This window comes from Panthera pardus, unplaced genomic scaffold, assembly GCF_024362965.1.
Source record: "Panthera pardus isolate Hobbes unplaced genomic scaffold, ASM2436296v1 HiC_scaffold_8, whole genome shotgun sequence".
Classification (NCBI taxonomy): Eukaryota; Metazoa; Chordata; class Mammalia; order Carnivora; family Felidae; genus Panthera; species Panthera pardus.
Window position 1 is genome coordinate 57,256,374 of NW_026527013.1, and position 26,164 is coordinate 57,282,537.

Sequence of the window (26,164 nt, forward strand, 5' to 3'; positions counted from 1 at the left end):
TTGCCCTTCCATATAAAAATCTTTAATAAAAATAGCTCTCTTCAGAACCTGTCATAAAACGGAAGTACCAAACTGAAAGTCCTGCCACCTGGGCAGGAGGGAATGAGGCAGGCTGGGAAGGCCACGGAGAACTGCGAGCAGTAGCCGACCCAAAAGGAACAGCTCTAGCTGGTGGCTGACACATGGGACTGTGGGCCGAGTTGACACAGTCTCATTTTTCAAGAGGAGGTAGCAGTATATCTTTTTAACGGTAGTCATAAATTGACCTCCCCCCCCCCCCCCGGGAGTGACAGGAGAAAGCTAAATAAAACGCAAGCACCCAGCTAGCAGCCTGTTTTACACACTCAAGATAAAAATAAGTGGGTTCCTACAAAAGCAAAACATGTGTACAAAAGTGACAGCTGAAGCGCACAGCCTGCCAGGGAGGGACAGGGGCCAGGGTAAGAGAAGGTGGGAGAAGGAGCCCCAGGACTCACAGCGCCAGCCTGCCCGTCTGCAGTCCCAGGACAGCAGAGCCCTGTGGCAAGGGCCAGCGGGGGATGATGGTCCCCTGACAGATTTCCAGACCCTGCACAGGTCCCGGCTCAGCCCTAATACCCCAGAAGTCTTTTGGCCTCTTCACTCTGGGCCTGCAGGGTCTCACTGGCGTACTTCTGGAGGAGTTCCATCTTCTTCCTTCGCACAAGGGCCTCCTCGATCTGTGGACAGCGAGAGTGAAGAGCTCATGTTGGACTCCTCCACAAGCCCTCCGTGCCCTGCTGGAGCTCAGCCAGGAGGGAGATCCCCAGACAGAGGCCATCGAGGAGCCAAACCCCAGAGCCAGCTCCCACTGGAAGCGGAGGAACAACCCTGTTTGTCAGTATCCCCTGAAGTGGACGGGACCCAGCCCCCCGCTGCATGCTGCACCTTACCTACCGGAAGCATAGCGACCAGTGCCAAGTGGTCAGAGTCAGAGCTGCCCTAACGGATAGGAAGGGCGAAGAAAACCCACAAACGCACTCTGTGCAGGCTCCTTTTCCCCGAGTCCCCTGGCACTGGGGAAGCCCCACCTGCAAGGGGAGCAGCTCTCAGCCTCTGTCCTACCTCTTGCTGTGATGGCACTGGGACATGGGCGATGAACTTCTGCTGCCCGTCTTCACCTCCTTTCTCCTGGCTGCCTTCCTCGTCAGACTACAAAACAGAGAACCACCAAAAGGCAGTGAGCCAGAGCCTGTTACACACATGTTGGAACCGCTACAAAACGCACAATTCGGCAGCTATTTAAGAGGAAAAAAACAGGGGTGCCTAGGTGGCTTGGTCAGTTAAGCATCCAACCTGATTTTGGCTCAGGTAATGATCTCTCTGTTTGTAGGATCTAGCCTCACTCGAGCTCCTTGCTGACAGCAATGGAACCTGCTTGGGATTCTCTCTCTCTGCTCCTCCCCTGGTCTCTCTTGTGTATGCGAGATAATAAATAAGTAACTAACTAACTAAATAAATAAAGTCTCTCTCACAAAATAAACTTAAAAAATAAATGCCAGGTGTGCCTGGGTGGCTCTGTTGGTGGAGCGTCCGACTTCGGCTCAGGTCATGATCTCAGCTTGTGAGTTTGAGCCCCGTGTCGGGCTCTGTGCTGACAGCTCAGAGCCTGGAGCCTGCTTCGGAGTCTGTGTCTCGCTCTCTCTCTGCCCCTCCCCTGCTCATGCTCTCTCTCTCTCTGTCTCAAAAATACATAAAACATTAAAATAAACAAATAAAAATAAAAAAATAAAAAATAAAAGGAAAAAAACAAAAGGAATGGGGACATTCAGTGCTCACACAGAAAGACATGGAGACACCCACTAACTATTTAAAAAAGCCACAAAACACTGTGCAAATGATGCTACCTTTTGAATGAGGAAAGAGAATTAGAAGAGAATCTAGTGACAGCCGTGAGAACCGAGTGCATCTTTGCACCCAGAGAACTAGGGAATCTTTGTTGGTCTTTACACATTCTTTGGTTTTTGAACCTTGTGAATGTTATCTAGTTCTTTAATTAAAATTTAAAAAATTTAATTACCAAATGTACCCAATATGGAAAATGTACCAAATATAGAAAAAAGATCAATTCAGGTCTGCCCACGAGTCAAAAGAGATTGCCAATAACTTCAAGAAATAATGTGGCCTTGGAAATCTGAGGAGAGAGGGCTCCCGTGAGGTGGTGGGGTCCGCTGTTTGCCAGTGTCGGTGCCAGACGCCCTGCACCAGCCTCTGCCCACACCCGCTGACTACTACCTAGCAATACAGAGGAATGAACTCTTGGATTCAACACCTCGGATGGAGCTCAAGGGCACTGTGTTGAGTATAAAGACCATCCTCAAAGGTGGCATACGGTATGCTTCCATTTGTGAAACATCCTCAAAAGGACAGAATTATAGAGACAGGGAACCGACTGGAGTTGGCCACGGGATGGGGGAAGGAAGGAGGCCTGTCAGGGTGCAACACGCGAAGGGAACGGCTCTGTATCTTGACCAAAATGGTGGTTGTACAAATCCACACGTGTGATAAAAGACACACAATGCTATACACTCATTACGCCATCTCTGTTTCCTAGTGTTGACACCGTCCTGTAACTCTGGAAGATGTAACCGTTGGGGCAAACTGGGTGAAGGATATACAGGACCTTCTGTACCACCTTTACAACTTCCTGTAAATTATTTCAAAACTACAAAAAAAACCCACCTTTGGTGGCTTTCCATCGCTCTTCGGATGAAGGCAAACCCTTCTCACCATGGAGCAGGGGCGCCAGCCTGTTCTGCCTTGCCTCCACCCCAGCAGCCCCTTACTGTGCTCCAGCCACACCGGCCCATCCTCTGTCCCTCACACTCCCATGATGTCTTTCAGTACATATGTTTCCCCCGTTGCTGGAACACTCTTCCCTCACTGCCTCTCCCTTGGTTATTAACTTGTCCTGATCTTCCAGACCTCGGCTGAAGGGTCAGCTCCCAGGGAGAGCCTTCATGGGCTCTCCCTGCACCACATCACTATCGCAGACCGCTGTCACAGCCACTGGTTCCCACTGTCTCTGCTCACCGGACTGTCTCCCCACTGACTCTAAGCTACAAGCAGAGCTTGTCTCTTGCTGTGCCCCTGGCACAGGCCTGGTTCACAGTAGCCACTAATTAAACAAACACCCGCTGAAAGAGCAAATGAATTATTTGCAGCTGAAGAAGACCTTCCTAGGGCTTCAAATGTTTCACTGTCCCCACTGCTGAGCAGCCAGACCTGCATATGAGCCTAACCTCAGGTCCGCCGTACCCTGTGTGATAATGACCAAGTCACTAAACTTCTCAGAGCCTGCTTCCTTGCCACCGATGTCACGGCAAGTTCCTCACCCGGGACCTGACCTATCGCCCACGCACGGGTAATTCCCCTCCCCTTCTCAGTCCAGCAAATCCATTTCATCCCTTCTCGATGTGTCCAGGGAGCAAGGGCTGCATGGCAGGCTCTTCAGAAGAGTCCAGAGCTAGCAGGCTCTGCCTGAGAGGCAGGATCATAGCTCCAACCTCAACCACCACCCTCTGAATAAGGCCCTCTCTGCTCTGGGCTGGTTTCTATCTCTAAAATGGGGTTGTTAAGACTAAACAAGACCTTTTGGCACTGCCACTTAAAAGGAAATGATGAGGGGCCCCTGGGTGGCTCAGTCAGTGTCCAACTTCAGCTCAGGTCGTGATTTCACGGTTCATGAGTTCGACCCTGCATCGGGTTCTCTGCTGTCAGCAAAGAGCCTGCTTCAGATCCTTTGTCCCTCTCTCTCTCTGCCCCTCCCCGGCCCGCATGCTCTCTCTCAAAAATAAACAAACATTTCAAAAAAAACTTTTAATAAAAACATCAAAAAATAAAAATAAATGCTGAGGCCTACCCTGCTGACACCTTGATATTAGACTTCTAGCCTCTAGAACTCTGAGGCTAGAAACATCCATTTCTGGTGTTTAAGCCGCCCAATCTGTGGTACCTTGTAATGTATAAGCAACTAATACAATAGATACATAATTAAACCTGAAAACGTGGTAATAATAAAGAAGCGAATAAATAAATAAAAAGAAACGATGGGGACACGGGCTAGAACTCATGGCATCAAATGTGTTTATAAGTCTGACAGCAGTGTATTCAGAAGGGCCTATCTCTACAAAGCAGGTAAGTAATGCTGGGTATAAAGTACAGTTTACCAAGTGCTCTAACAGCCATTCCCTTCTAGAACCCTCCCTGGGATGCTGAGTCCTCACATCCATCTTCCAGCTGAGGACACTGAATTCTCAGGGCTGGGCTTTGGCCCCGACCCCCCGCCAATGGGCTGAGGCTTCCTACCATCCCACCCATTCTCCCAAGGCCCAGCCTTCGTGGCTCAGAGCAGAGGCAGTGAGCACCGGGGCCCCCCACTGCCCACAGTACCTCTTCCTCGGTGACAGCATAGATGTTGATCTCTTCCTCCTCTTCCTCCTCCTCCTCCTTTTCTCCTCTTGCCAGCCGGGCCTCTCTCTCAGCTTTCCACTTTTCCACCAATCCGGCCCTGACTGGAGAAACAGGAGAGCAGGTGCTGCTTAGTCAGGCCTCTAATCAGCTTTATGTGCAATGCAGGGTGAGGCCCACATGTCCCCTCGGAAGAGGGGAACCCTCCATTCTGCCCTGGCAGGCAGGAGTGGAGTGTGAGAGGTAGTCTGGTCACACCACAGCTCTACCTCCCAGTTACAACAAGGCAGCCTGCCAGGGGACAACCCCAGATCATCCCCAGTTCAACGACCTAAGTGACTTCCTGACATGCCTACATGAAAGAGGATACACAGTGGTACAGCATGCCGGAAGAGGGCTCAGACTCCTGACCACCTGCCCCCAAAGCCCTAGCTGACACACCAGGGGTCTCAGCACTAACTTCTTCCTCATAGGGCTGTCATGAGGCTTCAGGACAATGTCCATAAAATGTTCAGCACAAGGCTTGGCATGGAAGAAGCACTCAGAAAGAGACACCCACCTTGCTCTACACTGATAACCTATTAGCTGTGCTTAAAGCATATCTGAAAGCTACTTAAATGGGCACCACTTCCCGATTTCAAGAAAACCAACGTGGGAAGGAATCTAGACGATGCATTCTGGGTGGATAGGGGGCAGGTCAGATGTCACTCTTGGGCTTCCCCAACCTGCTGCTTCTGGCCCAATACAGCCCTGACTGCATCATAGATACCGAGCAGACCATTTCCTCAGAAGACCATCAGCAATAAAACCAACCCACTTCTGGTGTAAAGGACATTTTCAAAGGACAGAACAGAAACCAGATGCCATCTATAATGAAACGAAATGCTCGGAGACCTACATTTCTTTTCATATTCCTGTTCCAAAGGCACGATGACACCATCATCTTCATCAAGGTAACCGTAGTATTCAAAATCGATTGCTTTCATGAGCTCAGCGCGTGTCTTTCTTGGAGGGGGAAGAGCTGAAAGAAACAGCACCAGCTCAGCTAAATATCCCACCACAGTCACACCCAAGCCTTCATCCTGGACAACGTTATGTGGCCGTGGAGTGTGCATGCTCAAGAAAATACCATGATGTAGGCACCTCTCTGTACTAGCCAGAGATTTACATTAAGTGGTACAACCCTTTTTAAAACTTTAACCCAATTAGTCTATTTAGAAAAAATTTATACTAATTAAAAACACAAAAACAAAAGCTAGCAAAGCCTAATGGACAGAGATATACATTATTCACAGGGTCGTGAAAGCCTGGAATAACCTAAGGCTCTATGTAAGCTGTAGGATGTGTGTAAAATGGGGTATCTGATGACCCCTGTACTGCTCTTACACAAGATGCTTTGATAATATAGGAAATGTCATGTTAAATGAAAAAAACAGGATAGGAAAATGTAAGTATATAGATAAGACAAAAGAAACTATAAAAAACCAAAAAAGATAAATGAGAAAGTCCTAAAGAAAATATTTTCAGGGGCACCTGGGTGGCTCAGTTGGTTGAGCGACCAACTTCAGCTCAGGTCATGATCTCACGGTTTGTGAGTTCGAGCCCTGCGTCAGGCTCTGTGCTGACAGCTCAGTGCCTGGAGCCTGTTTCGGATTCTGTGTCTCCCTCTCTCTGCCCCTCCCCTGTTCATGCTCTGTCTCTCTCTGTCTCAGAAATAAACAAACATTAAAAAAAATTTAAAAAAAAATTTTTTTTCAGACTAAGGGTTACTATTCAGGATATCTAAGTAATTCTTAAAATCAAAAGGGAGGGCATCTGGCTGGCTCAGTCAGTAGAGTATGCAACTTTTGATCTCAGGGTTGTGAGTTTGAACCCCATACTAGGTGTAGAGATTACTTAAAAATAAAAAATCTTAAAAAAAAAAAAAATCAAAAGGGAAATGGCAACCCAACAGATAGGTGAAAGAGTAAAAGCTGATCATTTCAGCAGAAAAAGCTCACATGTATAAAAATTTCATTTAGCATGATGCCTGGGTGGCTCAGTCCTGACCTCTGATTTTGGCTCAGGTCACGATCTCACCATTCACTGCTCCACTACTCTTGGTCCCTGACCCGTGACCATGCTGGCTGCACCCAGGACCAGGTTCAGGGCTAAAACCCCTCTGGCTCAGAACGCTGCGTTCCTCCCAGTCAAAGGGAGTGGTTTAAGGGTAGAACTATGATCTGGTCAAAGCCAACCAGATTCAATTCTGGGGGTTTTGCTTAAACTGCTTGGGAGAAAAAAAAATCTCTTGCTGAAGAGGACAAAATGTAAGTTGGTGATAAACCACTTGCTGCCACAAGCAGAGAACTAAACAGAGAAAAAAGTTCACGCAGTGGAAGTCAAAACTGCAACATGGAGGAAATGTGGCCTGGAATCAGCCATTCCTGAAAGCAAACCACCGTGGGCTTCTCAGTTATGTGAGCCAATAAATTCACTCTCCTGCCTAAACTGAATTGGGGTTAAGCCAAGTGTCACTCACACTGATGAAATTCAGCTTATGAAATAAGCACGTAAGTGCATTAAAAAAGACCTGGAAGGGAACGTAACAAACAGATAATAATGATTACCAGTTATCCAGGGGCACGGGGAAGGGGGGTGGTACCCAGGGGAGAGTACTTTTGAATATACTCATGAAGACTGACTTATATACCTTCTCATTTAAAAAAAAAAATCTACAACTGGAATAAATAATAAATTTAGAAAAATTATTTTTCTAAAAATAATGACCTCAATATAGGTGCCCCCCCAACATATGAATTTTTTCTTCTTAAATTATCAGCTTTGATTCTTTGACCAATCTGTTGGGTTGTCATTTCCCTTTAAAAACTAGATGGAAATATGTCCCAATAGGTCAACAATTGTCATCTACAGATGGGAAAATATGGGCAGTTGTTTTTCTGATTTTCTGTATTTTACCACTTCTCTGTAATAAAACTATATTATTTTCACAATGAACAGCATGATACTTACACTTTGAATTATTTTTTAAAGTTTTTTTAAGATTTTTTTTTTTTTTTTTTACAATTTTATATTTAAGTAACCTCTACACCCAACGTGGAGTTCAAACTCACAACCTCAAGATCAAGAGTCACATGCTCCACCGACTGAGCCAGCCAGGTAACCCTTGAATTAATTTTAAGTGGTGTTAATAACGCATGCAAAACCAGTTTGGGCATAATTAATTTAAAATTAAGCAGGGCTTGGGGCACTGAGGTGGCTCAGTCGGTTAAGTGTCTGATTTCGGCTCAAGTCATAATCTCACGGTCTGTGGGTTCCAGCCCCGCATTGGGCTCTCTACTGTTAGCACAGAGCCTGCTTTGGATCCTCTGCACCCTCCTCTCTCTGCCCTTCCCCTGCCAGTTCTCTATCTCTCAAAATAAATAAACAAACTTAAAAAAAAAAAAAAAAAAAACAGGGCTGAATACAGATAGAATTATAAATATATTTTTAACATTTATTTATTTTTGAGAGAAAGAGACAGGGCACAAGTGGGGGAGGGGCAGAGAGATTAGGGAGACACAGAATCTGAAGCAGGCTCCAGGCTCTGGGCTGTCAGCATAGAGCCCAACTTGGGGCTCGAACTCACAAACCATAAGATCATGACCAGAGCAGAAGTCGGATGCTTAACCGACTGAGCCACCCAGGCGCCCCTAGAGTTATATATTTTCTTTTCTAAATTTTTTTTAATGTTTATTTATTTTTGAGACAGAGAGAAACAGAGCATGAGTTGGGGGAGGAACAGAGCGAGAGGGAGACACAGAATCTGAGGCTGGTTCTAGGCTGTCAGCACAGAGCCTGACACAGGGCTCGAACCCACCAACCGTGAGATCATGACCTGAGCCGAAGTCGGACATTCAAACCGACTGGGCCACCAGGCGCCCCTAGAATTATATTTTTAAAAGAAAAACTGACTGGAAGGAAATAGAGAAGAACACCAACAGTGGTGAGAATATTGCTGTCATTCTTCTCTGCTATTCACATTTTTTTCTATAATATTTAGACTACTTTCTTAAAAGGCAAAATTAAAATCCACAAACACCCCAGGCTAGTGGTTTCCAATTGCATTTTGGAAGGCCAAGGTTTGGCTGAAGCTCCCCACGGCCACGGAGGGAAAAGGCAGGACAGGTGAGGGGACCAGCCCTGAATTCGCATAGACCAGTTCCCCATTACTCCATTTATACCTACTGGGGTTCGGTCCAAGCTTTTGTTCTTTGGCTAGGGTTTTTTCAGCTAACAAGTAACTGAAACATGAGCCCATTTCAATGAACATCAGAGCCTGCCCTGATAGTTCGAGGAAACTTCAAATCGGAAACTTGTCATTCAGACTGAGAGACTGGCATGTGAGAATTTGGCGCCAGTCAATTCTGGATTCGCTCCCAACCCCGACTGCATGCCTTGGGTCGGTGACTTCAACTCCTGGTATTTAAAGTTTCTCATTTAAAATGGGGGAACAGTAATTCTGACACTACTACTGTGCAGCTGAGAAACCATGCAGGAGGAGCACCTAGCATACAGATCTGTTAGGATGACTACCAACAATTAGAGGCTAAGACCTTCACAAACATTAGCAGTCACTTACGTTCTTTTTCAAATAGCTCTCTAACACCAGGCAAATCTTTGGCTGCTCCAAAGTACTTGTAACCTCGATTTCCGGGGACTTCTTTCCCTTCATGATCCAGCATTTTAGGGCCAACTTTCTTATTGGGAAGGAAAAAGAGAAAATGAATCTGATCCTTTAACCCACTATTTCCATGTTTGCAAATATATTTTAAGATAATAACACTAATTGTGGGAAAATACTGATGTACACGGAAAAACATTTGGGCACTTTTTTTTGTAAATTAAAATCAACCTAAATACCTAACAGTAAGAGGATGATTTATGTAAATTATAGCACTGTCATGGATGGAATATATTCTATAACTTAAAGATAATGATTCTTATGAAACTCCTATACTGCCTTGGGAAAACACTTATAACATGAGGTAAGTGACAAAAGCTCACAACACAACTGCAAACAACCTAAATGACGAGCAGTAGAAGACAAATGAGATACATCCTGAAAACGGAATTCTACCCATTAAAAATGATGATGTCAACAACTACATGTAGTATGGTGACCCTGAGCCAGGTCTATAGGACTATAAAAGGATATTGTTGGGAAAATCTATGAAACAGTCAAGTACTTTACATAAAATGACTGTACCAAAGTGTCTTACACTTGATAATTCTACCACAGTTATGTAAGAGAACATTCTTCCTCTTGGAAAATACACACAGGGGTGCCTCGGTGGCTCAGTCAGTCGAGCGTTCAACTCTTGATTTCAGCTCAAGTCATGACTGCAGGGTCATGGGATAAAGCCCCATGATGGGCTCTGCATGGAGCATGGATCCTGCTTGAGATTCTCTCTCTCTCTCTCTCTCTCTCTCTCTCACCCTCTGCCCCTCTCCCCCATTTGCATTCTCTCTCTCTAATAAGAAAATAACAAAAATAAGAAAGAGAGAAAATATACACAAGAGATACTAAGTATTAAGGGATAAAGAAGCATAATGTATTAAGGTACACACAGAAAATGACAAAGTAAACACAGGAAAAAAGCCAAAATCTGGTAAATGTGTATGAAGGGTATATAAGAATTCTCTGTACTAATTTTGCAACTTTCTCAAAAATTTGCTTTTTTTTTTTTTTTAATGTTTATTTGTTTTTGAGAGAGAGAGAGAGCGAGTAGGAAAGGGGCAGAGAAGGTGAGACAGAGAATCCCAACGCGGGGCTTGAAACACAAATCGCGAGATCATGACCTGAGCCAAGTACAGGAGTTGGACACTAAACCGAATGAGCCACCCAGGCACCCCTCAAAAATGCTTTTTAAAATGATGAGGGGCGGGGCGCCTGGGTGGCTCAGTCGGTTAAGTGGCCGACTTCGGCTCAGGTCATGATCTCGCGGTCCGTGAGTTTGAGCCCCGCGTCGGGCTCTGTGCTGACAGCTCAGAGCCTGGAGCCTGTTTCAGATTCTATGTCTCCCTCTCTCTGACCCTCCCCTGTTCATGCTCTGTCTCTCCCTGTCTCAAAAATAAATAAAACGTTAAAAAAAAAAAAATTAAAATGATGAGGGGCATGTGGCTCTTCATCTCAGGGTCATGAGTTCAAGCTCCACATTGGGCATAGAGCCTACTTAAAAATAAACAAATAAAAATAAAAATAAAATGATGATATAAATGACTATTGACATGCAAGTATGCTCCTGAAACACTGTTAAGTGAACAAAGCATATAGTTACAATAAAAAACAATTTCCGTAAAAATAAACATATATATACATAGAAAAAATGCTAGAAAGGTTAAATAGAAAATGTCAGTAGTAGTTATTTCTGTGTAGTAGAAAACTATATAACATTCTGTATCATTCATAGAATATAACAAATTTTTTAATATTTTACAATTTTTATGATTTTTTATTTTATATTTTCTTCCTTTTTTTTTTTTCTTTTTTTTTGCATAAAACTCTGTAGTATCTACACAGGCAATGTTACTATTTTGGAAAGAAACAAATCCTACAACCAAAGTTGTATACACAGTGAGTGTGATCTCAATCGTGGCACTCACAGGAAAACAACAGAAGGAACTATTCAAGTAGTTTCATCCAGGTAATGCCATCCTGACTGAATGCTATCCTGCTTCTTTATACTTTTCTGAACTTGATAAATGTACTACTTTTCTTTTTTAATGTGGCAAAATACACATAACAAAATTTACCATCTTAACCTTTTTTTTTTAAGTTTATTTATTTATGAGAGAGAGAGACAGACAGACAGACAGACAGCATGAGTGGGGGTGGGGCAGAGACAGAGGGAGACACAGAATCTAAAGCAGGCTCCAGGCTCTGACCTGTCAGCACAGAGCCCGACGCAGGGCTTGAACTCACAAACTGCAAGATCATGATCTGAGCCTAAGTCGGATGCTTAACTGACTGAGCCACCCAGGCGCCCCAGCATCTTAACCTTTTTTTAAAAGTTTATTTGCTTATTTTGAGAGAGGGAGAGAGAGAGAGTGTGCAGCGTGCATGCACAAGTGGGGGGAGGAGCAGAGAGAGGGAGACAGAATTCCAAGCAGTTCTGCAGTACCAGCGAAGAGCCCAACACAGGGCTCAAACCCACAAACCATGAGATCATGACCCGAGTCAAAATCCAGAGCCAGGTACTCAACCAACTGAGCCACCCAGGCACCACCCATCTTAACCATTTTTGGTGGACAATTCAGTGATACTAAATACATTCATAATATTATATAACCCTCACCACCATTAATCTGCAGAACTCGTCTCATCTTGTGAAACTAAAATTTTAAATGTATTACTTTTACACATAGAAAATGGAAATAAAACTGTTAAGCATTAAAAAAAATTCAAGAAAAATATTGAAAGATTAATGTGAATTGCACCAAAAATTTGTAAAATAAACTTGACCAAGGAGGTGAAAGACCTGTACTCTGAAAACTGTAAAACACTCACGAAAAAAATTGAAGATGACAAATGAAATGGAAAGCTCTTCCATGCTCATGTACTGGGAGAATTAATATTGTTAAGATGTCCATATTACCTAATGCAATCTGCAGATTTAATGCAATCCCTATCAAAATACCAGCAGCACTTTCCAAAAAACTAGAACACATAATGCTAAAACTTGTATAGAACAACAAAGACCCCAAACAGCCAAAGCAATCTTGAGAAAGAAAAACAAAGCTGAATTCCAGATTTCAAGATATACTACAAAACTGTAATAATCCAAATAGTATGGCAGTGACACAAACACAGACACACAGGTCAACGGAACACAAGACAGAGCCCAGAAATAAACCTAGAATTATATGGCCAATTAATGCACAACAAAGGAAGCCAAGAATATGCAATGGGAAGACAGTCTCCTCAAAAACAGTGCTGGGAAAACTGGAGAGCTACATGCAAAAGAATGAAACTGGACTACTTTCTAACACCATACCCAAAAAGAAACTCCAAATGGATTAAAGACCTAAACGTGACACTTGAAACCATAAATACACTAGAAGAGAGCACAGGCACTAAATTCTCTGACATCGGCCATACCAACACTTTTCTAGATATGTCTCCTAAGGCAAGGGAAACAAAAGCAAAAATAAACTATTGTGACTACATCAAAATAAATAGCTTCTACAGAACAAAGGAAATAATCAATAAAACAAAAAGACAACCTATTAATTAGGAGAATATATTTACAAAGGATATATCCAATAAGAGATTAATATCCAAAATATAAAAGAACTTCTACAACTCAACACCAAGAAACAAATAATCCAATTAAAAAATGGGCAGATGACATGAACATTTTTCCAAAGGCAAAGATGGCCAACAGACACATTGAAAAGATGCTCTACATCACTCATCATTAGGAAAATGCAAATCAAAACTACGAGATATCCTGTCAGAATGGCTTAGTATCAAAAACACAAGAAACAACAAGTGTTGGCATGGCAAGGATGTGGAATAAAAGGAACCTCACGCACTGTTGGTGGGAATGCAAACTGGTACAGCCACTGTGGAAAACAGTATGGAGGTTCCTCAAAATTAAAAACAGAATTACCCATATGATCCAATAATTCCACTACTGGGTATTTGCCTAAAGAAAAATGAAAAACACTGATTCTAAAAGATAAAATGCACTCCTAATACTGTAGCATTATTCACAATAACCAAGATATGGAAGCAACTCAACTGTTCATGGATTGATGAATGGATAAAGAAGACGTAGTGTGTGGGGCGCCTGGGTGGCTCAGTCGGTTAAGCAACCAACCTCAGCTCGGGTCATGATCTCACAGTTTGTAGGTTTGAGCCCCATGTCGGGCTCTGTGCTGACAGCTCAGGGCCTGGAGCCTGGAGCCTGGAGCCAATTCTGTGTCTCCCTCTCTCTGCACCTCCCCTGCTTGTGCTCTGTCTCTCTCTGACTCTCAAAAAATAATGTTAGTAAGAAAAATTAAAAAAAAAAAAAAAGATGTGGGGTGTGTATGCGTGTATAATGGAACACTCAGCCATAAAAAGAGTGAGATTGGGGAACGTGGGTGGCTCAGTTGGTTAATCATCTGACTCTTGATTTCGGCTCAGGTCATGATCTCACAGAATGTGAGATCAAGCCCCATGTCAGGCTCTGCACTGACAGCGCAGAGCCTGCTTAGGATTCTCTCCATCCTTCTCTCTCTGCCCCTCCCCCACTCTCTCTCTCTCAAAATAAATAATACACATTTTTTAAATATTTTTATTCTTTTAAATAATCTCTACACCCAACGTGGGGCTCAAACTCACAACCCCAAGATCAAGAGCGGCATGTTCCTCTGACTGAGCCAGCCAGGTGCTCCAGGACCATGGTCATTTTAAACAAGAGGCCAGAGGCGCCTGGCTGGCTCCATTGGTTGAGCCTAAGACTTCGGCTCAGGTCACAATCTCACAGTTTGTGAGTTTGAGCCCCACATTGTGCTCTCTGCTGTCAGAGCAGAGCCTGCTTCAGAAACTCTGTCTCCCTTTCTCTCTGCCCCTCCCCTACTCGCACTCTCTCTCAAAAATTAATAAACATTTAAAAATAAATAAATAAACGAACAAACAAGAGGCCCAGAGAGATTAAGTGGCTTACTCAAGAACATCTGGACAGTAAACTGAGGGGCCCTATCTGCTCTGATGGCTGTGCTATGGGGTGTTTAAGAATTATCCTACCATGGAGCGCCTGGGTGGCTCAGTCGGTTAAGCGTCCGACTTCGGCCCAGGTCATGATCTCACAGTTTGTGAGTTCAAGCCCCACGTCAGGCTCTGTGCTGGCTGTGTGGAGCCTGGAGCCTGCTTCAGATTCTGTCTCCCTCTCTCTCTGCCCCTCCCCTGCTCGCTCTCTGTCTCTCTCTCTCTCAAAAATAAACATTAAGGGGCACCTGGGTGGCTCAGTCGGTTAAGCATCCAACTTTGGCTCAGGTCATGATCTCACAGTTTGTGAGTTCGAGCCCCGCGTCGGACTCTGTGCTGACAGCTCAGAGCCTGGAGCCTGCTTCACGTTCTGTGTCTCCCTCTCTCTCTGCCCCTTCCCTGCTCATGCTATGTCTCTTTCTGTCCCAAAAATAAACATTAAAAAAAAATAAAAATTAAAAAATTAAAAAAAAAAAAAAAAAAGAATTATCCTCCCTACCTTTCCCATGTTTCCTGTCCACATTTAACAGGCATTCTTCAAAGCTTCTTTCATTCCTCAAGTACCTACTCCATGACCAGCATGGGCTGGGAGCTGCAGCGGATGCAAAGTTACCCAGCCTGCCAAAACGCTTACCCGCAAGATCCACTGGCACAGTGGCTTACTTACTCCATAATCAGGACCACCCAACTCCTTTATCCGGACTTCCCAGTGTCCTTTCTCTCTTAGCAGTTTGTTAATTTCATCATTCAGGTCCCGAATTCGGAATTCACCTAAACCAGCTGGAAAACAAAAACATTAACATTGTTTCTTCAAAATAGCACTCAATGTTATACCCTAATAATAAATGTCAATACCTACAAAGGTATGCGGGACAAAAACACTCATTTAAATTTATAAGAAAAACCATCACACCCAAACAAAGGAAATGGCAAGGATTATGAACCGAGTCCCCACCAGCACAGGGGAAAAAAATTCTTGAGGAAAACCTTCATCATCATTAGCAACTGAAGAAATATAAACTGAAGCAATCCTACTGTTCCATTTATGCAACTATTAAAATACTTTGGTGGTGGGGGCACCTGGCATCCAACGTCAGCAAATATGCAGCGAGGCTGACATAAGCACCGGGACTGGGAGAATTCTGTGTTGGTTTCACCCTTTCAGGAAAGCAATGTTTTGTTATATGGGAACGTCTTTTGGCAAAGACTATACTCTGAGAATGAAGCCTAAGGGACTCATTTAAAAAAATTTTTTTTAATGTTTATTTATTTTTGAGACAGAGAGAGACAGAGCATGAACGGGGGAGGGTCGGAGAGAGGGAGACACAGAATCCGAAACAGGCTCCAGGCTCTGAGCTGTCAGCACAGAGTCTGACGTGGGGCTCAAACTCACTGACCGTGAGATCATGACCTGAGCCGAAGTCGGCCGCCTAACCGACTGAGCCACCCAGGCGCCCCCTAAGGGACTCATTTAAAGGAATATGCACAAGAGAGTTTGCAGAGGTGTTGTCTCCCAGCCAAGAGCAGCTGGAGCATCCCACCACAAAGGAAGGGAAATGGCTAATGAACCTTGATATGTTGAAACAAAGTATCACGTGGCTGTTGCAAGGGAGTAACCTCCCTCCCCCTTCTCCACTGAATGGCTTTTATACCACTGTCAAAAGTCAACTGACCACATGTGTGGCTCTATTTCTTACTCTCTTCCATTGGTCTATCTTTCACCACTACCCACCCCATTATCTGGAATACAGTAGCTTTATATAAAATCTTAAAGTTAGGTGGTATGAATGCTACAATCTTGTTCTTTTTCAAAATTATTTTGGCTATCCTAGTTCCTTTGACTTTCCATTTAAAATGTAGAAAAAATCTGGCAACCTATATATAAAAAAAAAAAATCCCATCGGGATTTTGATTGTGGTAGTATTTGAAAAGACCAAGAATTGACATCACTACTAGGTTTGGGTCTTGCCATCCACGAATGCCGTGTACCTCTCCACTTACTTAGGTCTTCTCTGATTTCCTTCATCAATGTTTTAGTTTTAAGCAAACAGACCACACATACATTTTGTTAGATGTATGCCTAAGTATTTCTTCTGTTTTGGTGCTTTTGTAAATAGCCCTTTTTGCAAATGTTCTATTACCAATTTTTCAGTGCTGGTTTATAACAACAGAATTGATTTGTGTGTACTGTCCTTTCTACTCTGTAACCTTGCTAACCTCACTTACTCACTTTAGAAAGCTTCCCATAAGATTTCTTGGGATCGTCTACACGGAAAATGACATAGTTTGAGAAGAGAATTGTATTTCTTCCTTTCCAATCTGTGTGCCTTTTATTTCCTTTCCTTGCTTTACTGCACAGACTAGGAATTCCAGTACGACCTTGAATATAAGCGGTAAGAATTTCTGCCTCGTCCTTGCTCTTAGGAGGAAAGCATTCAACCTTTGCCATTAAGTACGATGCTGGCTATAGGTTTTTTGGGAGAAGTGTTTTATCTGGGTGAAAAAAATTCCCTCTTATTCCCAGTTAGCAGAGAGTTTTTACCATGAGTGGATGTTAAATTTTGCCAAAAATTTTTTCCATCATCTACTGAGATGATCTCTACTAAAGATCATCTAGAGAGGCTTCTCTACTTTAGAATGATGATACAGTGAATTATATTCATTTCTGAATACTGAATCAGACATGTACACCAAGGATAAATCTCACTTGGTTGTGATGTGTTATCCTTTTTATAAATTACTGGATTTGGTTTGCTAATATTCTATTGAAGATTTCTACACTCATGAGGAATATTAGTTGGAAATTTTACGTGTAATGTCTTTTTCTGATTATAGTATCATGGTAATGCTAATAGTCAAACTTCTAAAATGAAGGAGGAAGTGTTCCTTCCTCTTCAATTTTCTGGAAGAAACTGTGTTGAATTGGTATTTTTTCTTCCTTAAATGTTAGGTAGAACTTACCTGTGAAGCCATCTGGGTCTGGAGTTTTCTTTGCTGGAAGGCTTTAACTATGAATTCAATTTCTTTAACAGATACAGGGGCATCTGACTGCCTCGGTCAGTAGAGCATGCAACTCTTGATCTTGGGGTCATGGGTTTGAGCCCCATGCTGGGCATGGAGTTTACTTAAAAAAAAAAAAAAATTCTTGATTTCTTTAATAGACATAGGAATGCTCAGGTTTCAATTTCATCTTGAACAATGTTTCTAAACAGTGGCACTACTGACATTTTGAGTCAAATAATTCTTTGCAGGATACACTGTAAGATGCTTAGTGGCTTCCCTGGCTTTAACCACTAGATGCCAGTAGCACCCCAAGTTATAAAAATCAAAGTTTCTCCAGATACTGACAAATGTCCCCTGGAGGGGCAAAACTGCCCCTGGGTAAGAACTAATTCTCTTTAAGTTTCTGTCTTTCAAGGACTGGTCGGTTTCATCTGAGTTGATGAATTACAGGCATAACATTGTCTGTAACATTCCCTTATTAACCTTCTAATGTCTGGAGAGTCTGTAGTAATATTCCCAGTGTCATTCCTTGTGCTTGTAATTTTTTTAAGTTTGCTTGTTTGTTGGCTTGTTTATTTATGTAATCTCTATACCCAACGTGGGGCTCGAACTCATGACCCTGAGCTCAAGAGTCACGTGCTCTACTGACTGAGCAAGCCAGACACCCCTAGATGTTCCTAATTTGTATCTTCTTTTTTTCTTGGTCAGTCTAATTTTATTGACCTTTTTATTTATTTAATTTTCTTTTTTTTTGAAGTTTATTTATTTTGAGAGACATAAAGAGTGAGCAGGGGACGGGTGGGAGGAGGGGAGAGACAGAGAGAGAGAGAGACAGAGAGAGAGACAGAGAGAGAGAGAGTCCCAAGCAGGCTCTGCTGCACTGATAGTTCAATGTGGGGCTCAAATTCATGAACTGTGACCTCATGACCTGAGCCAAAACCAAGAATCAGACACTTAACCGACTGAGTCACCCAGGCATCACTTACTGATATTTTTAAAGAACCAGGTTTTAGGGGCGTTGGGTTGAACGACTCTGGCTTAGGTCATGATCTCACAGTTACTGAGTTCGAGCCCCACACTGGCTCTGTGCTAACGGCTCAGAGCCTGGAGCCTGCTTCGGATTCTGTGTCTCCCTCTCTCTCTGTACCTCCCCTGCTCACGTGCTCTCTCTCTCTTAAGAATAAATAAACATTAAAAAAATTTTTTAAATAAAAAATAAAAGAGTAAAGCCTCGGTGAGGCTTTAAAAAAAAAAAAAAGAACCAGCTTTTGACTTTTCTCTCTTCATCTTCCATTTTCAGTTTCATCGATATCTGCTCTTACCTTTATTATTTTCTTCCTTCTGCTTACTTAGGGTTTGGTTTACTCTTCTTTTCTAGTTTCTTAGCGTAGAAGTTTAGATCATTGATTTGAGACCTTTCTTATTTTCTATTATTTTAATACAAAAAAAGAACATCCCCCTCCAAAATTGTTTTTGTCCCTTAAATTCTGATATTATGTTTTCATTTTCATTTACTTCAAAATATTTTCGAATATCCTTGCAGTTTGCTCTTAGACACATGAGTTGCTTAGATACATGCTGCTTAATTTCCAAATATTTAGGAATTTTCTAGGTGTCTTTCCGTTACGGATTTCTACATTAATTCTGTTATAATCAGAGAACATACTTTGTAAGATTTCAATTATTTTAAATTTGCTAACATTTGTCTTATAACCCAGAACATGTTCTATTTTCGTGACTATTCTAGATGCTCTTAAAAAAAGAAAGCATTCTGGGATGCCTGGGTGGCTTAGTCGGTTAAGCGTCCGACTCTTGATTTCGGCTCAGGTCACGATCTCACCGGTGGTTGGTAAGTTTGAGCCCCGCTTTGGTCTCCAGACTGATAGTGCGGAGCCTGCTTAGGATTCTCTCTCCCTCTCTCTCTGCTCCTCCCATCTGGCTCTCTCTCTCAAAAAAATAAAATAAAATAAAAAATAATAAAACTTTTAAAAAATGTTTTTTTTGCTAGGTGGAATGTTCTAGAAGTGTCCAATTGACTCATACTATTATTCAGTTCTTCTATGTCCTTAATGATCTTCTATCTACTTGTTCTACTGATTATTGAAAGAGAAGTGTTGAAATCCCCAAGTCTAATGGTGGATTTGAGAATCAACACTGCAGGGGTACCTGGGTGGCTCAAGTGGTTGAGTGTCCAACTCTTGGCTTTGGCCCAGGTCATGATCTCATGGTTCTGTGGGGTCGAGCTCCATGCTGTCAGCATGGAGCCTGCTTGGGATTCTCTCTCTCCCTCTCTCTGCCCCTACCCCCCTCGTGCATGCATGCACTCTCTCTCAAAATAAGTAAAACTTAAAAAAAAAAAACCACTGTAAAAGACAAATTAGCTTACCATTCTGAATTTGAGCCACTTTTTTAGAGATCTCTCCAATGATCTGTGAAAAAAAGAAAAGGTAATATTCTCATGACTTTTGATTATGTCTGAAAGCACAGAAAACATATAATTCAAAATTAGTAATTAAAAATACTTAGAATTCTGGTAAAGAATCACTGAGAGAATAAGAAACAATCAGAATACAAATCAAAACCACAATGAGGTATCACCTTACACCTGTCAGAATGGCTAGAATTAAAAAGACAAGAAGTAAGTGTTGGTGAGAATGTAGAAAAAAGAGAACCCTCGTGCACTGTAGGTAGAAATGTAAATTGGTACAGCCACCATGGAAAACATGGAGGTTCCAAAAAAAATGAAAAATAGAAATACTATATGATCCAATAATTCCACTCCTGGGTATTTACCCAAAGAAAATGAAAACACTAATTTGAAAGATACATGTTAACTGCAGTATTATTTACAATACCCAAGATATGTAAGCAACCCAAGTGTCCTTGGACAGTTGAATGGATAAGAAAGATGTGTTACACATATACAACGGAACACTACTCAGCCATAAGAAAGAATGAGATCTTGCCATTTTCAACAACATGGATGGACCTAGAGGGTATTATGCTAAGTGAAATGAGCCAGACAGATTTCACTTACATGTGGACTCTAAAAAGCAAATCAAATCAATTAACAAACAAAAAAGCAGAAACAGACCCATAAAGACAGAGAACAAACTGATGACTGCCAAAGGGGAAGGAGGTGGGGGATGGGCATAATAATGGGTGAAGGGGAGTGGGAGATACAGGCTTCCAGTTATGGATTGATAACTCACAGTGGCGGGGGGTGGGGAGGTGCAGTGGAGTTCAGCATAGGAAATATAGTCAATGGTATTATAATAGCATTTATGGTAATAGATAGTAGCTACACTTGTGGGATCACCATGTTGTATACCTGAAACTAATGTAACATTCTGTGTCAACTGTACTTCAATAAAAAAAAGAAACAATCAGAGACTTGTTACTTCTACTAAGACCAGATTCACCCAGAACATACTTGTCGTCTCCACTTTTCAGCTTTGGGTAGCTCAGTACATTCTGAGGCAAGGAAGGGTCTTCTTTCCTATGAAGAAGAAAATACACATGTTGCCACTGTACTAGTTACAAGCTCTGTGCAGCATTCACAACTGATTCAGCCCTGAAGACTAAATGTCTAGTGGTCTAAACACACTTGAAGTTTCAGTTCCAAATGATCTCCATCAAGCCTTATATCTCACACTACAGTTTCCACTTGGAAACAACTATACGAGGGCTGCCCGGGTGGCTCAGTCAATTGAGCATCTGACTCTTGATTTCAGGTCAGGTCATGATCTCACGGTTCATGGGACAGAGCCCTGCAATGGGCCCTGTGCTAAGAGGGTGGAGCCTGCTTGGGATTCTCCCTCTCCCCCTGCCCCACTTGTGCATGCACTGTCTCTCTCTTAAAATAAATAAATAACTTTTTTTAAAAAAGGAAACAACTATACATGCAAAAACATACATACATTGCACTGTATCTGGTACAGTGAACCACTGGAAACAACTTAAAAGTTCAATAATAGAGAGATGACTAAGTAAGCTAGGTTATATTCACTTCATGGAATATTCGTATTATCTTAAGAAATAATGTCTATCGGGGCGCCTGGGTGGCTCAGTCAGTTAAGCATCCGACTTCAGCTCAGGTCATGATCTCACGGTCTGTGGGTTCAAGCCCCGCGTCAGCTCTGTGCTTGCAGCTCAGAGCCTGGAGCCTGTTTCAGATTCTGTGTCTCCCTCTTCCTCGGACCCTCCCCTGTTTATGCTCTCTCTCTCTCTGTCTCAAAAATAAATAAATGTTAAAATTAAAAAAAAAAAAAAAAAAGAAAAAAGAAATGATGTCTATCGGACACCTGGGTGGTTCAGTCAGTCATGATCTCATGGTTCATGATTTCGAGCCCTCTATCAGGCTCTGCACTAATGGTGTGGAGGCTGCTTGGGATTCTCTCTCTCTCTCTCTCTCTCTCTCTCTCTCACTCTCTCTCTTCTCTCTCTCTCTCCTTCTCTCTCTGTCCCTCCCCTACTTGCTCTCTCTCTCTCTCTCAAAATAAAGAAACTTAAAAAAAAAAGAAATATCTACAATATTCAGAACATACATAAACGTGTATGTGTACACATGCATGTGTGTGTGAGCATGTGTGTTTAATTTCTTTTTTTTTTAATTTTTTTTAACGTTTATTTATTTTTGAGAGAGGGAGATAGACAGAGTGTGAGTGGGGGAGGGGCAGAGAGAGGGGGAGACACAGAATCGGAAGCAGGCTCCAGGCTCTGGGCTGTCAGCACAGAGCCCAACACGGGGCTCAAACTCACAGACTGTGAGATCATGACCTGAGCCGAAGTCGGACACTTAACCGACTGAGCCACCCAGGCGCCCCTGTGTGTTTAATTTCTATAAAATAAAACAAAAATATTGAAAGAATGCTGCCTATTATCCCTGACCTGGTTGAGTCTCCATGAGTCGAGATCATTTACTGGTATCAGCTTAGAGCTCCTCTCCATAGCACATTCCATTTTCTATTATTCACTATTAGACAGAGCTGGGATAATATGGAAAGCCAATTATCATAATACAGAGGAAATGGAAGCAGCTAGATCATCAATCACACTGCCCCAGCTACAGAGAGACACCTAGAATTCAAATGTATAGACTCCTAAGAGTGCCAGTGGCTATAGACAAGAAATTGGAAGTCTCGTCTGCTCAGGAGAGAGTTTTACCACATTTATTCTTAACGATTTACAATTCATGAAGATTTACACCAACCTTCACTTTTCCCTCTTCCAGTTGAGCTTGGCGAAATCTTGCTAAGGCCGTCCTATCAGAAACAGAGAAGAATCCATTAGATACCGCTCACAGACTTCTTATCACTCAAGTTCCTAGATGACGTAGATCTGCTCATGACCATATTTAACATCAGCCATTCATGAACATTATTCATAAATAGATTATAATAATTATTCTTCATAAAAAGAGAGCATACATGAGCATGCACAAGAGATTAAGACACCAAAGAGAAGTTTTGGGTTTCCGTGTCCCGACAGTGGAACTTAAAAAGCCATGGGTGTTCCTGAACACCCAAATATCTATTTTACTTACACTGTGTGTAAAGACCGTGGGAAACTCTCCTGATCAGACCACTTGGTGAGCAACACATCCGGATGCTAAAAGACTAGCATCATGGGGTGCCTAGTTGTCACTCTCATAGCCCCTGTACCATCCCCAACTAAACTAGTGTTTATCCAGTATAAGTTCTGGGGAGTTGTCAGAAAACACTAGTAGGGAAAACAAACATCGAACACAGGCATACTATTTTAACACACGTAGAGAAAGAAAAATACGAAAGAACCAAACACAAAAAGAGCTCCATGGTGATAATTAAGTCCCTTAAATTTACAGACAAAACTGAATTGATACTTACATGGCCTTTTCTGCATTTCGGGCCTAAAAGGAGACAGAAGGGGAGAAAAATGCCCATGTTTAAAATACTCTTTTTTCACATACTTTTAGAGAAAAGTATCAAAAGGACAGTCACAAGCATAATGTTTGAACTAGTATCCCAAAAGAAAAAAAAGAAAGAAAAGAAAACCAAAAGAAAAAATAATCAAAAGACGTCCAAATCCTGTGACTTTACCCACGCTGCTCCCTCCGCCTAAAATCTTCACTCCTCCACTGTCCCTCCCCACCCTTTGGATCTGACTCTTATCCATCCTTCAAAATGTATCACCGGTGTCATCGCCATCCCAGAAAGTTCATCTGTGGCCCCTTCTTCCCAACTGGGCTGCTACCTTTTGTGTGGGTTTGTAACTACCATGGTCCTTTCCACTCAGCATCCCAACTGTCTGTTTCCAGCCAGCAGAACTTGAGGAAGAAAAGACTGGCTTTTCCAAAAGGAGTTTTATGTAACTACTGTCACACAAGTGTCAAGTCCACTGTCCCTGAAACACTGTCAAGCACAGAACATGTTTTCTGGGTTGTAGTTTAAGTAGAAAGAGTACTTGCTAAGTCAGGGACTTGAACTTTACTCTCAACTCTTCCACTCACCATCCCGGAGAAGTAGTCTCTCAGATTCCCCACCTTTACAACAGGGATCATACCTCTTATCTCCTAGAGATGTCATGAAGACTTAAGAGATAAACACATAAAAACATCAGGTATGCAGCTTCTAGAGCCTCAGCAAAAGTTAAGTTCAACGTAAGTCTCCTTCCTGGCCTTCTGCTACAATGGACACAGCAACAAACTTGGCAAAAGCTTGGCGGATACGTGAACACATTACCAACTAAGGATAAAACAAAGCAGCTCTCCCAGGGGAAGCCATCACCTTGAAGGCTGAGGCAGTGTCCTACCTATTTTACTAAATCCTAGAGATTCTAGATATTTAATTTAGTGTTTCTCAATGTTTACTGCATGCTTAAAACACCGCGGTAGGTGCTCGTTGGAACTTCCACACCAAACAATGAATCAATGTGATACGGGCAGGTACCCAGGGTAACGTAAGCCCACTCATATATGAATGTGTGATGGTGACAGGGATATAAAATACCCAACAACTCCTGTACCCAAAAATATCTAGGCCCAGGGATTCTTCTCCCCTGCTAGGGAATAGGCAGAAGGATTCCCTATGTTTGTTAGAGTTCAGAAATGACGAGCCTCAAGGCTGAGCAGGGCAGTATGAAGCAGTAATTTGGGATATAGTCTCCCACAGAAAGGTCTGATTCCAGCCCAAGAAGGTTTCTTCCCTTCTTGGGATCTTGGGCTCATTAATCTACAAGAGCTTGCAATACATCTTCTATAACCTCATTACTGCGTGTTGTGCTTCTTATGCGGGCTTCGCTTAATGAAAATATGGTAACTAACATGTATGAGCATCTTCTTTGTACCAGCGCTAGGTGCATTCTCACACTGACATGTCGGGTGTGCTTCCTGAACCAATGGAAAAGCCAACAAACCACTCCAGACCACAGAGATCATACCCTCTGTGGTAGTAACACTACGCCATCCATTCAATCGTTACTGAACACCTACAACGTGTCACACCCCTAAGAAAGCCACTATTAGACACTAAGAAAGCAATGTTGAAAAGACCGACCCCCGTGAAGTTTACATCTTGCGGGGGAGATGGAGAAGAGAAGAGACATAAATCAAATAACCCAGAAACATACTGTCACCCCCGCTGCTCATCCCCCGTATGGGACCTGGGGACAAACAAGTGGGCCCACGCCAGGCACCGTGACTCGCTGCCGGTCCTTGCGCCTCTCTTAGTTTTCCCGGGCGATAAGATAAGGCGCTTCATCGAGATTACAACAGTGCTGGAGACGGTAACTCCGCTCTCCGAGGTTCCCATTTCCCACCCCAAATTCTGACAGCTGAAGAGAGGAGGAAGAGAACCCAAGTTACAGGTAGACAAGGAGCCTGAAGCCTGCAGTGATGCCCGGCTGCACCCCTCCACCACGAGCGACCGAATAGGGCTGGGAGCCCTCACTGCGCGCCCGCTCGCCCCCTCCACCACGCACCCACCCAACTCACCATGGTGGCAGTGAGGGCGCCGCCCTCGGGCCGCGCGGCCCCAGCCCCGGGAGCTTCACTGACTCGGGCGAGGCCGACCCCGGCGGGAACTGAAACACTCTAGCTGGCCGCACCACCGATTTTTCTGTCGGAAGGACAAACGGGATGGACCGGAAGTTGGGGGCCGGAAGCGAAAATGGTTCTCTACTAGAGGAGGAAGAGGAAACGCAAAAGCGCTCTTGTAGGACTGCCTTCCCTAGGCGTTCGGGCGTCGCACTGACACGCGCGTACGAAGACTGGGGGCGTTGGCAAATTGCGCCTGCGTAGTGAGACTGACGTGTCTTAGACTCCGCTCCCGACGTCTGGTTTCGCTCTCGCGATAACAAGTGCAAATTTTCTTGCGTTAACTATTGCTACTGCGGAAGCGGAGGACACCGGGTGCGGTTGACTGTAAGCTGCTTGGGGTTATGGTTGCCGTTCTGGATCGCATTCCACCGGCCCCCTTTTTATTTCTTTTGGTGAGAGGAAACATGCCCTTTCGGAAGTCGCTCGTCCTCATGCCTCTGAACGACCTGAGTCCTCACAGCCGACTGGGCTCGCTGAACCCAGCCTTCGTAAGAGGTTAGGCAGCTCAAGAAGTGGAAGCCGCAGGCCCCAGGTAGTAGGCGCTGAAACGCCCTTTTGGTCAGGTCAGAGCGAGTGTTCTCCAGGAGTTCGAGCTGGCGGGGCTTCGTAAATTCCTCCGCGTTTCCCTGTCATTTACGTGGGGACTTAACTTTTTCTGAGCTCTTCTGGAATCGCCAGGCTCAATCAGAGCTGGACCAGTGTTTTAAGTCACCCTCTTTTAAGATAAGAAATTTAAGGCCCAGGGAAGAAAAGCCTATTTACTTGGAGGAGGAGGTTGGTTAGAAAGGTAGTTTGGGTCATTACCCAGAGAGATGCGGTCAGTGTGTGATGGGCGCGTTGCTGGGATCAGGAGATCGTCAGACAAGGACCCAGGGACACGGGAGAGGCCACTTGATACGTACGGTTCTGGTGGCTATCCC

The 26,164-nt window shown here is 43.4% G+C and overlaps 1 protein-coding gene across 1 annotated transcript; it reads right to left on the bottom strand.

The window, feature by feature from the left end:
* Window positions 1–25,350, bottom strand: ISY1 (ISY1 splicing factor homolog). Its single transcript, XM_019430972.2, has 11 exons — window positions 25,140–25,350; window positions 23,035–23,057; window positions 22,380–22,431; window positions 20,601–20,666; window positions 19,554–19,596; window positions 14,832–14,944; window positions 9,050–9,167; window positions 5,327–5,449; window positions 4,411–4,532; window positions 1,084–1,170; window positions 1–698 (listed from the first exon to the last, which is right to left on the bottom strand). The coding sequence occupies exons 1-11, from the start codon at window positions 25,140–25,142 to the stop codon at window positions 591–593; spliced, it is 858 nt and encodes a 285-aa protein (XP_019286517.1). The 5' UTR covers window positions 25,143–25,350; the 3' UTR covers window positions 1–590.
* Between the last annotated feature and the right edge of the window lie 814 nt (window positions 25,351–26,164).